At 41.6% G+C, this 13,477-nt stretch overlaps 1 protein-coding gene across 13 annotated transcripts in view; it reads right to left on the reverse strand.

Moving 5' to 3' along the window:
* kiaa1217 (KIAA1217 ortholog) overlaps positions 1-13,477 on the reverse strand; it is a 99,025-nt gene that overhangs the window by 79,483 nt on the left and 6,065 nt on the right. For 3 of the 13 annotated variants that reach the window (XM_020602219.1, XM_020602218.1, XM_020602213.1), the window contains exon 1: positions 860-1,810. The exons of 1 other annotated variant lie outside the window; for it this stretch is intronic. In XM_020602219.1, the coding sequence (XP_020457875.1) occupies positions 860-1,151 (292 nt within the window). In that variant the 5' untranslated portion in view covers positions 1,152-1,810. Of the gene's footprint in view, positions 1-859; positions 1,814-13,477 lie in introns of those variants that run through there. 9 more of the 13 variants (XM_020602226.1, XM_020602225.1, XM_020602230.1 and 6 more) reach the window with 7 other exon arrangements.

Consider the following 13,477-nt stretch of genomic DNA (forward strand, 5'->3'; position numbering starts at 1 on the left):
GTCCCCTTACTGCTGAACAGACAGGGTGTTTTCTGAGAAACTGACAGGCAACATTCCAGGGAATGGGAGAAAATGGCCAATCTGTAAAAATCAGAGCTACGAACAATATTATGCACAGAATACACAAACTCATTCTCTTACAGTACTCTCAGTCAAATTGCATTTCACAGTGTGAAATGAGTGTGACCTGACAAAGCCATAAAAGCCTGCGTCCTGCAGAGTTGGGGCTCTAGTGAAAAGGCCAAAGGGAAATGATAAGACCAGTTTCCTCAACCTCTCCGCATCTGTTCCTTAATCTGCACCCCACAGAGACCCAGGCTGTAGGACAAAGACAGAGATCCTAGGAGGAACTATTCCAACTGGCATCCACCAAGACCTTGTTAAGACGGACACATAGTGCAGCAGCAAAAGATGAAACATTCTGATTCATTTCAAGGAGACATCAGCATTGTGGTGCACAACTAATAAAGAGGATCCCATCCTTTGCCACGGGGCAGGAAAGAGGTCCTAGATGGGAGGAGCTAACAGTACACAAAACATGGACCTAGCATTACAGGGGACCTAAAATAAACAGACAAAAAAAAACATAACAGAATTTATACTAAACACAACAACTACAAGCAAAAAGACATTCAAAGCAATTCAAAAATATGCAGATGTGGGAAAACTATAACATTTTTCTCATTAAAAGAAAATATTTGGCAGGAAATGTCACAGTGATGGCAGTACATCAGTAGGCTATTTACAAATCAAACTATTTATTCACCTTATATATGATATTACAGCAAATCAGAGTTTCTAAAAGGCTCATTAGAGACAAAGCTGGTGTTCAGATTAACGTGGTTGGTTCATTACTTACTGTGACTTGAGGCTTTAAGTGGGCTGATCCTGCTCTTTGGAGGGACCAGCTCCATATTTTGGCCCCTTACATCCAGGGTCTGGCCTGGGGCCTGAGTCTCACTCTGTGATTTCTCCTGTGGCTCATCTGTTGCTAATGACTTCTGTCTGTTGCTACCCGCCTTCATCAGCTTCTCCCCCACACGGTCTTCAGTGGAGGCAGTGACCATGCCAGGGCATTCCTTCTTGGCAGAGGGCAGCTTGGATCCGGCCCCTATCGAGGGGGGCCGGGCCAGCCTGGAGGTTTTGGACATTCTTGCAGGTCAGTCTTTCTCAGCCAGTGTGAGTGCAGCTGTTGGTAATTCAGGGTTTCTCAGCGCTGAGTGAGTGTGACTCGGTGACTCTCCAGCTCCAGCGTGTTGTGACTGGCACAGGTAGGCTGAGAGGGACAGAGGGAGGGAAGAAGGGAGGGCACTTTTGGGAAGCTTGGTGGAAGGCGAGCTGAGGGTGAAGGGGTGGAGGGTTAATAGCTCCTGGGAAGGTGTTCTCTTCTTCTGGTGTGGCCTCCTGGGATCATCCTCCAAAGCAAACAGTGTGTGTATGTGCTGACTGGTGTATATGTGGATAAACCTGTGGAGTGACAGGATGTGCTGTGCCAAATGCAAACAGAAACTCAGGTCTCCGGTGTCAGTGCATTCCAGCTCTTTAATCCCCTCTCTGCCACTCTTTACCTTGCATTCACACACTCTCCTTTTCCATCATTTTGTTCTCCTTTTCACTTCACACTCATAATATAGTTGTCAGCTCCTCTTCCTACCTCATGTCTACAATTCTTTCCCATGTTATTGTCCTCTTGTGCCTTCTCTCTCCTCTTCTCTTTTGCTTCGGTTCATTCGCTCCTCTTTGCTGATGCTCAGTGGGTAACCATTCCAGCGCTGTGGCAAGCGGAGACCAGAGAGAGATGGATTTAGAGACTGCATGAAAAAAAAGGGCATGCAGAGAGAGAGAGAGAGAGAGAGAGAGAGAGAGAGAGAGAGAGGGTGCCGGCAGAGGTTTTACAGATGAGCCCTCCTCTTCAGGTGCTTCTGCTCAAGCCTTTCCAGATGTGTGTGGAACGCTTCGCGTCATCAGCCAGCCAGCCGCTCAGAACCATACTCTGTATAATCACTGGCTTCACCCCATCCCATTTTCCCTCTTTCTTAATCTTTTTCTCTTTCCGTCACTAGTTCGTCCAGTCCAGACGGCCTATGCTGCTTACATGTGGTGAGATGTTCGGGCTGGAATGCACATTCACGACACAACACACTCACTGGTGTAATTTACAGGGAATTAAAGAGCGCAAAGGAGGGGAGCGTTACAATGTGTGTGTATGTGCAAGAGATACACAGTAAGGCTGTTATGATCTGCTGCACCATAGACATCAGCTGTAACAAGAAAAAACTGGAGCAGAAGTTGGATGGAGACAAAATAGCAAGGAAGAAGAGATCAGAGCTCTCACACATTTCTTTTCCTCTTTCAATCTATCCTTAAAAACAAAACAAATCCACTTCTCAGCCTTTAACACTCAGCTTCTCTCAGTCTTGACAAAGTGCTTGGAACAAATGTTTGAAATGTGCTCTATAATAAGGATCATTCCCAAATGTGCACAAGAAATTATGAATCGGTGTTTGTAGGGTAGATATAGAAAGAGCAAAAACAACCACAAAAGAAAGATTTAGTGGCCCTTTTTTTTTTTTTTTAAGAAAGTGAGAATCAGTCTGTTTGCAGACAAAGACTGACTCTGGAAAGTAAAGCCTTACTGTCTAATTCATTAGCTCTGCAGACAGGTCACTACTTTGAGCTCAAAGCCTGTGAAACTGTGTTTATTACGCCACAGCATGCAAAACAGACAGTGATATGATGGGTGCTTACTGTCTAAACACCAGAAAATGGATTACAGTGAGCAAAAGGATCAACTATGTTCATGCTATAAAAGAGCAACAATCCCCACTGGTTTAGTTTCACACAAATTCGATTCAAATTCATCATGTGTACAGCTTTAGATAAAGGCCAATGCAGATTGACCTACATACTGCACTTTCTCACTGAATAATTCGCTGACAAAATCTGAAGGCTCAGGACCTCATGGGAGCGGCTGCATTTCTGACGGATTTTTGAAAGGCAGAAAAAGTGAAGTAGATGGAGACATTAACATAAGACGGAATATTATGTCAGATTTATACATGTGCGTCATCAGTTTGGCTGATGCACAACATCACAGTATTAAGGATTACGCCGTTCTACTATGTTTACAACATCACAGTATTAAGGATTACGCCTAAAAACAGGTGACCATGAAAAGACAGCTTTCAGTGAGTGAGTGAAAAGGCAACTCTCTCAGACTATGGTTAAAGGCCTATTTGTGTGTACATGCTGTTATTAAATGAAAGCCTTCTGTGGGGAGTGGATACCTCCCAGGCTTTAGAACAGTTCAGACTTTGCAGTAGACAAACAACACTGAATTGGTTTATAGGCTCTAAATAACATAGGATTTAGGGATGGATATAATTTGAGTTTTCTAATTAAGCCTCTGATGTGTGTGTGGTGTTATAGATCATAAAATACATCGATGTGTCAAATAAGAAGCCCCCACATCAGCACACTATCCAGACATGACATCAATTTGCATTTTATAATGGAAGTTGAAAACAGTCTTCCACAAGTATTTTAACTTAAAAAAAACTTGTGAAAGATAATTACCTGATGAGTTGAAACTGGTGCTGATTAAAAAAACCTCAGTGACAAATCTGCCACCCATAGATCTTCAAGCTCATGCCAAAGAATCAATGGTTTCCCTTCTCAAGCAGGAAGCAGACTGCTGGGAAGTTTAAGTTGTGGAACACAGGGAAATGCAATAGTGCAAAACATCCCACCAGGTCTGCAGGTTTTTTAAAGCATCTCTCAGCATTGTGTTTTGGTTTCTTGACCCACAACCTTTTTCCCTACTACTCTGATAGAGTATTTCTCAGCTGCAGCAGTTTGTTTCTTTTTTAATCAAAAAAGCTTTATAAAAACTTAATGTACACAATCCACTTAGCACCAAACAAGACTCGGACTTGAGTCTGACTCAAGTCCTGATTTTCAGGATTTGTGGCTCAACTTGGACTTGAACAATTGTTAGGTATTTTTAGTCAGATAGATATTGGATAGATACTTTATGTATTAGAAATGTTTAGTGGAGATAGGATGTCTAGTTAGACTGTTAAATGCTTAGTCATGCTTATGAGTTTCTACAGGGTACATCTGGTCAAGGATAACTAGAGAGAAGAGTTGATGACTGTCAGCAGACAGGATGTTTAATATTATTATTATGACCAGCTGCAGAGCTGGCAACAGAGACGTCTCGGTTGACGTTTCTGTGTAGTATGGGGCTAGCCCAACCGAGGGGATATAATGTATAGGCCTGGGTTGGGTCAGGGTCTTTTCATCTTACATCTGCCTGCGTGCAGTTTGGAGGTGCAAGATACCTGAGCGTGTAATGTTAATTTTACCTGTGATCCTTTGAATAAATCAGCACTGTTTTGAAGTTACTTGGACTGGCTCGTCTCTCAGAGTTAGCAATGGTAAAAAGAACCAAAATAGTTCAACAACACATTGAAGATTTGTATTTGGAAATTTGAGAAGAGGACTCAAGTTTTTTTAATTTTATTTATCTTTTGTAATAGGCCTTAATAATTTGGCATAAGATAGTGATATTAAAAACTTCACCTGCACCATGCTGTATCAGGCACACTTCCATCAAAGAGTATACTCTGTCTAATCAATGTGTGCACTTACATTTGTTTGGCTACTGGGTCATACAAAGTAAGCCAACTCCTTTTAAAATGGTGAGAGCTGAGCCAGTTGAGTTTAATGTACACCTTGAAGACTCAAACTTGGGTAATGTGGACTAAAACACAACTCCAAGTAAATGCTAATGTTGCTCTGTATCACTGGATGTGTAAATAAGTAAATGTTTGCTAACACGTGCACCAGATCATGAGCTGGGGGGATGGGTGAGCTGTGTAGCTCTCTGCTGAGGAAGAAAGTTGAGTTAGTTTTCCAAGACCACGGGAGACGGTTCTGGCCTTTCCTACATTCCATCTCAGAGCTCCCTCCCTTCTATACCATGACTCATTACCGACTGTAACATCCACTCAATACCAGCTGCTGTATCGGTTACTGAAGGCACACTGCATGCTTTACACAAATCCACAGACAGAACAATAACAACCAGCACATCAGCACATCAGCACACTGCTGCACAAACAAACCACAGATGTGACACCGGGTTGCATCAAAGTCACACAAAGATGCTGAAACAGGAAATGTTTATCTCAAATGACATCATGTGTCCCACATGATGAGAGGTAACTATAGAGCCAATACTGAATTGTTTTACAGCTCCTCAGTCTGTGTTTGAGACCTTATGTCCTGTCTCTGGGGCCCCCCTGTGGCCTTATGAATCACTCCGGCTTTTTACCCTTGACATGTAAGTAGTCACATGGGAAAAAAAAAACCCACAGGCAGATCAGAAATGTCCACTTATACACTTACATTTTCATCCAGTTAGCCAAGAGGCCATGGCAGCACAAGGCTCGCAGTCTTGTCTTATCTTTTACGCCGGAGCATTTTAGGAGAGTTTAGCTTCTTATCTGGACAGTCTGTCAAATGTGTTTTTGGAGGCACATTTAATGCGTCTGCTAGAAGTGTATAAAGCTGCTAGAAGGAGAAACAAAACACCGCTAAATTAAAAGTGATGTAAATAAGAGGCCTTGTCACACTATTCATGGCTTATTGACTTTTAGTTCGGTGTTGGGCCGGAGAGAGAAAAAAGAATAAGGGCGAGATAGAATGAAAGAGTTGCTGCTGTTTCAGGACTTGATAACATCTTCCTGGGAATTAAAACTTTATGGCAAATCAAATGTGTCATTTAATGGCACTCAAGAAAAAAAGACACAAATAAATCACTACACAAGCATACTATGTCATAATGAAATCACTTCCCATGTGAAAGAGGGGTAAGGCATGTACCTTTTACATTGCTCAGGAATCAACAAAAGGTGAATATATTTAAATAAATTTGTAATTTGATCTCTCAACTGTTTACCTTTAGCAGACCTGGATTTGATGTGAATACAAACACGCGCGCGCGCGCGCACGTGCCTGCATTTATGCACATGCCTTGAAGGCACACATCCACACCATAAGGGCCAGTTCAGTCTTGTTGTTAGCGCATGTAAACAGCTTGAGGAGCTAAAGGAGACTGTTAGTGACTCACAGGAGGAACAGTTGTGTCTTGATGGTGGTGGCTGTGGCTTACGAGGTAGGGCAGTCGTCTTCTAACCAGCAAGTTGGTGGTTCGATTCCCGGTCTCCCCGCATGCCTAAGTGTCCCTGAGCAAGACACTGAACCCCAAATTGCTCCCGGTGGTTCGACTGGCGCCAGTGTGCGGCAGCCTCTCGTCATCGGTGTGTGAATGTGTGTGTGTGAATGGGTGAATGGTGTATAATCTCCTGTAAAGCGCTTTGGCCAGTGTAACACACTGTGAGAAAGCGCTATATAAAATACAGTCCATTTACCATTTTTAAGCTGGGATAGCTGCAACTTTGGATTTCTTCCGCTACTGGCTCTTTCAAATAAAGGGGAGATATTCAGAATATGTGATATGTCGTATAAATCTGTATATACTCAAGTAAAAGAAATAATTCTTGTGCTGATTCCTAATATAAACATGACAGGATGATTGGCATGTCTGAAAAATGAGCACAATTAGCTTGTATTTTGGTACACAATGGTGCACATGGGCAGAGCCAGGGGGTGGTATGTGTCTCATTTTTACACAGAAATAAACAGTTTGATTCTTAATAATGTGTGGTTAATTATTTCATTGAACTAAGAGTTTAATTTACTTTTTACATGTATTTCAAATGGGCCACTCCTCTGAGTCTGTGCCCCAGCCAGGGCACCCTGTCAAACATTTCTAAATCTGCCTCTGACGGTGCATCCTCTGTGAAATATGCTACTCAACAATTTACTCATTGAATGACATGAGCCATAATATAGCCAAGCCAAAATTCCTCAGCAGGTAATCTGAAAGGTTTTCATCTTGAGGTAAGTAATGTTTTATAGCAGCTTTAGAGTTCCCAGATTTAACCCTAACCCTCAGAAGAGGTATTTCATTTTTGACCTTTAACGTGTGAAGATGCCATTTGTCTAAGCACACACAGGGGAACTGTAGATAATCTGCGTCTCTCTGTCTATAGCTGCATGTGTGCATGTCTGTGCTTACATATGCTTACCAAGAAAGTAGATTTCCATTATATGGCTTGAGCCTCTAAATCAAGCTGACAGCTTTCAAATGACTGATTATCATCCCCATAAATTTGCATACCTTCACCGGTGAATATCATTTCTCTCAGCATCACAAATACAATAGTCATTAAAATGATGTCATATGTTGTAAATCAGACTGAACTGAACTATGCAAAACACATGGGTGGAATTTTACAGTGGCAAAATATGTCCCTCTAACTCGCAGGGCAGAAACCTGTATAAAACCTTATGGAGGTTCATTTAAAGTATGAAATCATCCCCAATGAATTCTGCATTGACACTTAACAGGATCTACAGTTCTACAGCTCAGTTTAAACTCGGGATCTTTAAAACCTGCATATGCACAGACAACAGAGAGTAGGCTAACCAGCCAAGGTCTCTACAGAGCTTCCGTTCTTGTTGAGCTGCTTTCACTGCAAAGCAAGTGCATGGGAGGTGACAAATGAATATTGGTGCTCCTTCAAAGTCATCAAAATTGTTGAGTTAAAACAAGCGCTGGTTACATGCTCTGGCACAGTTGAAAACAACTGTGTGGGTGGGGGAGTTAGAAATGGTCTGGAAACAAAGTTGAGATGGGAAATATTCATGCCAACAACTTAAAAGTGATCAGTGCTGAATCTGTTTTGGGCAGCTGTCACGCAGGAAGTAGAGCAAGTTGTTGCATTGGGTTTTCAATCCCTGGCTTCTCCAGGCCACATGACAGTGTTCTTGGACAAAAACACTATATACTACGTAGGTTGGCTGTGTGATATAACACCAACTGATACATAGGTGCAGCTAGCTAAATCTCAGGCAGTCTAACACAGCAGTCCTGCAACAAATTTCTACCTTATACAAATTCAATTTTTGTTTAAACTGTTTTATAGACACAGCTAGTAGCACTCCTGAACTGTACTGCATCATACTAACAGGTAATAAGTGTTATTTGCTTTGATTTTAATGTTCAAAAATTCAGCTAAACTGCTTCACTGGGACTATGTTGCTCGCTATGAGCAATGCTTAAGTGCTCAGGAATACGTGACATGACATTTTTCCAACTGGAATAACTACTCAAACATCAGTAAAACATCAGTCTAAATCTAGAGAACAAATACGTGTAGAAAATACAGGTGTGCTAAGAGATATCAGGGGGTGAATTCCTAACAAAAGGTGAGATGAGTGAGTATGGCTGTATCCCATATGAGCAACAGCAGGCGCAAAGCAACACACCAGCATCCTTGGCACAACACAACAGGAAGTCTCCCAACCATACACATAGATGCAAGAAGCCAGGCCCGCATACACACATGCATGGGCACATTAAGACACAAGGTTTCAGTTAGCAGCAGAGATTTGCTGTGCAAACAGCATAGACCAGGGTCTGGGAAATCACAGGACAGAGATAAGTATCTGAGGCAAAGGCACACACACTGATGAAAACACAAAGAAGGGCACGTAAGGGCAGTAAGTGTGCAGCTCGAAATAAAGATGGAGTAAAGATAAATCAGAGCTAAATGGGCTATAAATGAAATGAAGAAAGATGCAGGACTGAATGAAGGATTACCCATGAGAGATATGAAGCTGCGCTTTATGGTTCTAGTCTTTTGACCAAAAAAAAAACTATACTATGGCCCAAATGCTTCAACAGCACTGAGCTCTTTATAGCTTTCCTTTATGGCAATATTCTATATTAGCAGTCTGGTTCTACATCTAGAACTAGCACTGACCTGAAGACAATTATAAAAAATGGCAAAAGAAATACAGTAGCTGCAGGCCTTTGTTTACAACCCAACCTATGGGGAACAGTCAGTCATATCCAGGATTTGAATTACACTGCTGGAAGTGGGAGGTGTGTGTGTTTGGGGATTGATAGCATATTAGATGCTTCTTTGGACCACAAATGTAAACATATATTCCAACTTATGATTAAAGTTACAAATCATATATAAAATTCACTGTTATAATATATACAATTTACTTCTATGTACTGTTATATTTACCTTCTTTGGGGGGCAGAAGTCTTAAACCATCCCAGAAATGTACACCCTATTTAAATCTGATTTCACTATACAAGTGTATTCTTGTGCTGCAACATCTGGCATTTATCTGCTCAATCTCAAGTTTCTGTTTTTCCAACATGGTCTGACTGGATAAGACTAAGTCACATGATCCAAGACACTGGTGTACCTTGATATCAGGGAGTGCAATGACAATACACTGGGTCTTCGTTTCCAAATGTTAATTCATCTACTGCATCTTCTCAGCATGTAAAATAAGCTAACTAGAGCACTGGCATGCATTTTTGATCAGTCTTCAACTCAGAACTTGGGTCAGGAGTTCATTGGACCCACCCCTTGTCTGACATCTGCTCTGACCCTTAGTCTTGTCACAGGTTTGTGTACACACATTCTAGTGTTCATATTCAATCAAGACAGACTTGACCCACTTGGGTAATGATGAAAAGGCCTGATTCATCAGGGCTGAGGCCTCATTAATAACATGATAAGCTCACACTGAGATCCAGAGACGCTTTGGGTGCCGAAGTGGCTGATTAAAGAAAGAAGGACAGAGAGCTGAAAAGGAGTTGGGGTGTATAGAAGGGAAAGGGAGTAGAAGTGGCTCTTCCATCTGTGCTGCCCCTCTGCTCTAAGTGAAGAGGAAGGAGGGAGAGCTTTGGCCAAAAACCCCAAAGTCTGATCCTCATTAAGAGGTACAAAGAACATCAAAGACCAACCCCTAAACTCCATCAGTCAGGAGCACCCTCAGTCCCTGTGATATTAAAACTCCAGGCGCCATTTAGTGTCAAATTCTGAGGCAGGCACAGGGGCTCAGGTGACTCAGAGGTTGGGGGATGTTAAGGTCCTGAAGGTCAATGGAAAATTTGAGCCTAGTCCCCCTTAGTGATTGGCCACTGCTGAATATGGGGGGGGGGGGGGGGGAATGATGATGATGATGATAACTAGCAGCTGTGAGTGCTCAAACGTGAATACATTGTGAGCTAACTGAAGCTGAAAATGTTCAAATAAATTAATTATAGTTCTTTTTTTGTTCAAGTCACACCTAACTAATAAAGGGCTAGATAACAGCAACTCATTATTTCCTGTGTAGAAACTGTTCTTTTTTTAATTTGCAAGAAACTGTGTTCACAAAACTCTATGAAAGTGTGTGTGTGTGGGTGGGGGGGTCAGTTATGCAAGGAATTTTCCAGTAATTACAGTTTTGCACTATTTTTATCCAGTCCCACTTTTGGCCTGTTGACGCCTGTTAAATACAGGCCCTGGTCTTCTCTGACTAAAATGTTTATTACATTTATTTGAAAACAATCATGTTCCCCCTAAAGCCTTTGCTTGACAAGTGGCGCTGATGTTGGCAATTCAGTTTTTCACTGTCTAAAACTATAAACCTCGAATGTCAGAAAAATTGCAACATGTCCTTGTAATACTTACTTTGCAGCTCTGGATGTCACAAAACACTGACACCACACACATCCTTAGGAGGATTTCTCCTCATTGAAACTTTTTAAGTCACACTCTGAGGTAGGAGTGTCTGTCGAAATTTCATCTTTTGATTTTTCAGTGCAATTCCTAGAAGTGACATGAGATATGTGTTAAACAGGGGCCACGATACCTGTCCCTGGACCCGGTAGGGTGTTGATATCACCCTCCTGCTACAGCTTCCATCTGAACTGTTACCAGCAGCCAGGCAAACATATGCTGTGCCTCTCACTTCACACACTACATTTTGATCCAATGTCAACATAAAAATATGTATTAGTGTTACAGCTCAGTTAATTTCACTAAACAAACTGTAACAAAATTTAATGAGTCTTGACCTTTGGGAGAAAAACCACAAAAAGACAAACAAGGAGAACGGAACACAAAACAAAACCTGTAACTCAAAATAAAGTCAAGCAAATTGCTTTTGAGTTTTCTGCAGTTACACTATTTAAGTCTTCTGCTCACACTGAGATTGTCAACTCTGTGTACATAATGGGACCATAATTTTTCTCAAGAGAGGTATATAAAAACCCATGAGAAGTGCAAGCTGTTTGGTTACATTTTAAGGAAAAGATAAATGCTGAGTGCAGCCTACATCCCACCCTGGTGGTCCAAAATGCAGAACGATAGAAGGACTGTTTCTATTGCTACCACAACACACTCATACCATTTGATCTGAAACACCCAAAGGTTTAAGAGTACAAGATGATACACACAAATGAACACATGCATGGAGGGATCCACAACACACATCTGTGTATCATCATCATTACAATTTGCCACTGAAATCCACGATGTGCCAGTTTAAAACCCACATTTGAATACACCCTATTCAACAAACTGAAATCAATATCAATTACAAAATCAAAAAAGAAGATTATTAGAAGTATTTTCCAACGAGCACAATCATGAAGTGTCTGGAGAGCTCCAAAGTACTTTTTAGGCTCACTAACAGAGCACTTGAATGAGAGAAGTGGAGAGTAAAGGACCTTGCTGTCCTTGGCAAAAGGTCTGATGATTGCTGCCCCCTCTTCAGACAGCCATTAAATCTCTTACACAACTGCTGGCCTTTGCAGTGGTTCCTGACAGCCAAGTCTAGCTTCACAAACATTACAGAGTAGGGAGTACATCATATTTGATAGTTAAATATCCGAGTCTTTCCTCCACTACAGAGAAAGGTATGCCAGACTGTAAAGGGCCTGGGAATTAGACTCCATACAGCAATTTGACTGTTATTTTTACAATTTGTCTTCAGATTACAGCTAGTATCAAAGCATCAGCAGCCATTTGCTGATGCCAGAACCCCAGCAGCACACTTATTGGCAAGCTGGTATTTCATAGACTTTGAAGGGAGTAAAGTGGATTAGCCCAACTTGACCTGAAAATCCACAGGAAGTGCCAAAGAATTTACTGCACACAGCAATGCCTATATTCATTTCCTCATTCTCACACGGTGAATGTTGCTGACAAAGTTTTTAAAGAAGTTTGCTGATAAAGCAGTAGGTTAAAGTTTTTTTTTTCTCTCTTAGCATCATAAAAATAAATTGCAACCAGCTGGAATAAATAATTGCTATATGACTAAATTTGCTGGTGTTTTTTATCAGATCTGAAGGAAAACTTGGTGCTTAAAGACGCTATATGTTCATCACAAAGACAAAGCTTCTCAGCTCCTTCCTCCCACGGCCCCTTGCTGTGACCGCACCCAACCAGTGGCATCACATCCACTTAGAAACACCCACTTGTATCCTCGTGCTAAACCTCCCATTTATCACACTGACAGGAGCGGCTTGTGGTTATTAACTGGGAGTAGATCTTTTTCCAGTAAACCAAATTAGACACCGAAGGGAAATATTTGTGATGTTAAATGAGTAGTGTCAGATGGCTTGTCTTTAGAGAAGTGAGCATAAATTACTTGTAATGAGAAGGGGCATTTATCAGTGTACGCCTGAGAAAATTCAGGCATGTGTGTTTGTGTTTTTATCTGTTATGTTGTGACATCTGTCTTCGTTTGTAAAGATCGTGTATCTAAACAATGCATGAACTGGATGGAATGAACGATAAAAAAACAAGGCTCACAAATTAATATGAGCACAAATGTACATACATACTGACCATTGTTGCAGTGGTGATATACAGTATGTCGTGTACAATTTAAATAATTAGTTCAAAGTTTTGGAAAATATCCTTAGTCTGGTAATCAATCAAAGGTTGCCAGGCAACTAGAAGAGACTCCAGGAAGTCTCTGCACCAAGTAATAGTTCACACATAGTAACTCATAAGACTGGTGAGTTAGAGTGCTTTAGATGTGCTTCCAGGAACCAGACTAGCCGTGGCTCCGTTTCCAGACTTTAAAGCTACAATATGCAAGTTAAGATAGCGCTAGCATAAAACTTCAAATCACTCCACCCTGCTCCACCCATCACCTCCTCTCCCTGCTCCACTATGCTGTACTACGATCTGCTATGCTCCGCCACAGTCTGCCCAGCCCTTCAGATATTTGTTGTTATGAAATGACAAGAAATGAGAATGCAACTAAACTTAATGATCAAGCAGAATTGAAAGTCTCTGATTGGTTAGAGAGGTCAGTCCTGCTCAAAACATTTAAGAAGCTAATATCTCTACACTGCTACCAGTGCTGTTCAATGAGTCTGGATCACAGGAGGCTTCGACAGCAGCTCTGGGGACCAAAACCTGTTTACAGACTCACTCCCACAAAGACAACCTCATCCTAAAGTTCGCGGATGACACCGCAGTGATAGGTCGCATCACTGGGGGGGACGAAGCAGCCTACAGGAGGGAAGTGGCCGGGC

Source organism: Monopterus albus, unplaced genomic scaffold (assembly GCF_001952655.1).
Source record: "Monopterus albus unplaced genomic scaffold, M_albus_1.0 scaffold55.1, whole genome shotgun sequence".
Lineage (NCBI taxonomy): Eukaryota > Metazoa > Chordata > Actinopteri > Synbranchiformes > Synbranchidae > Monopterus > Monopterus albus.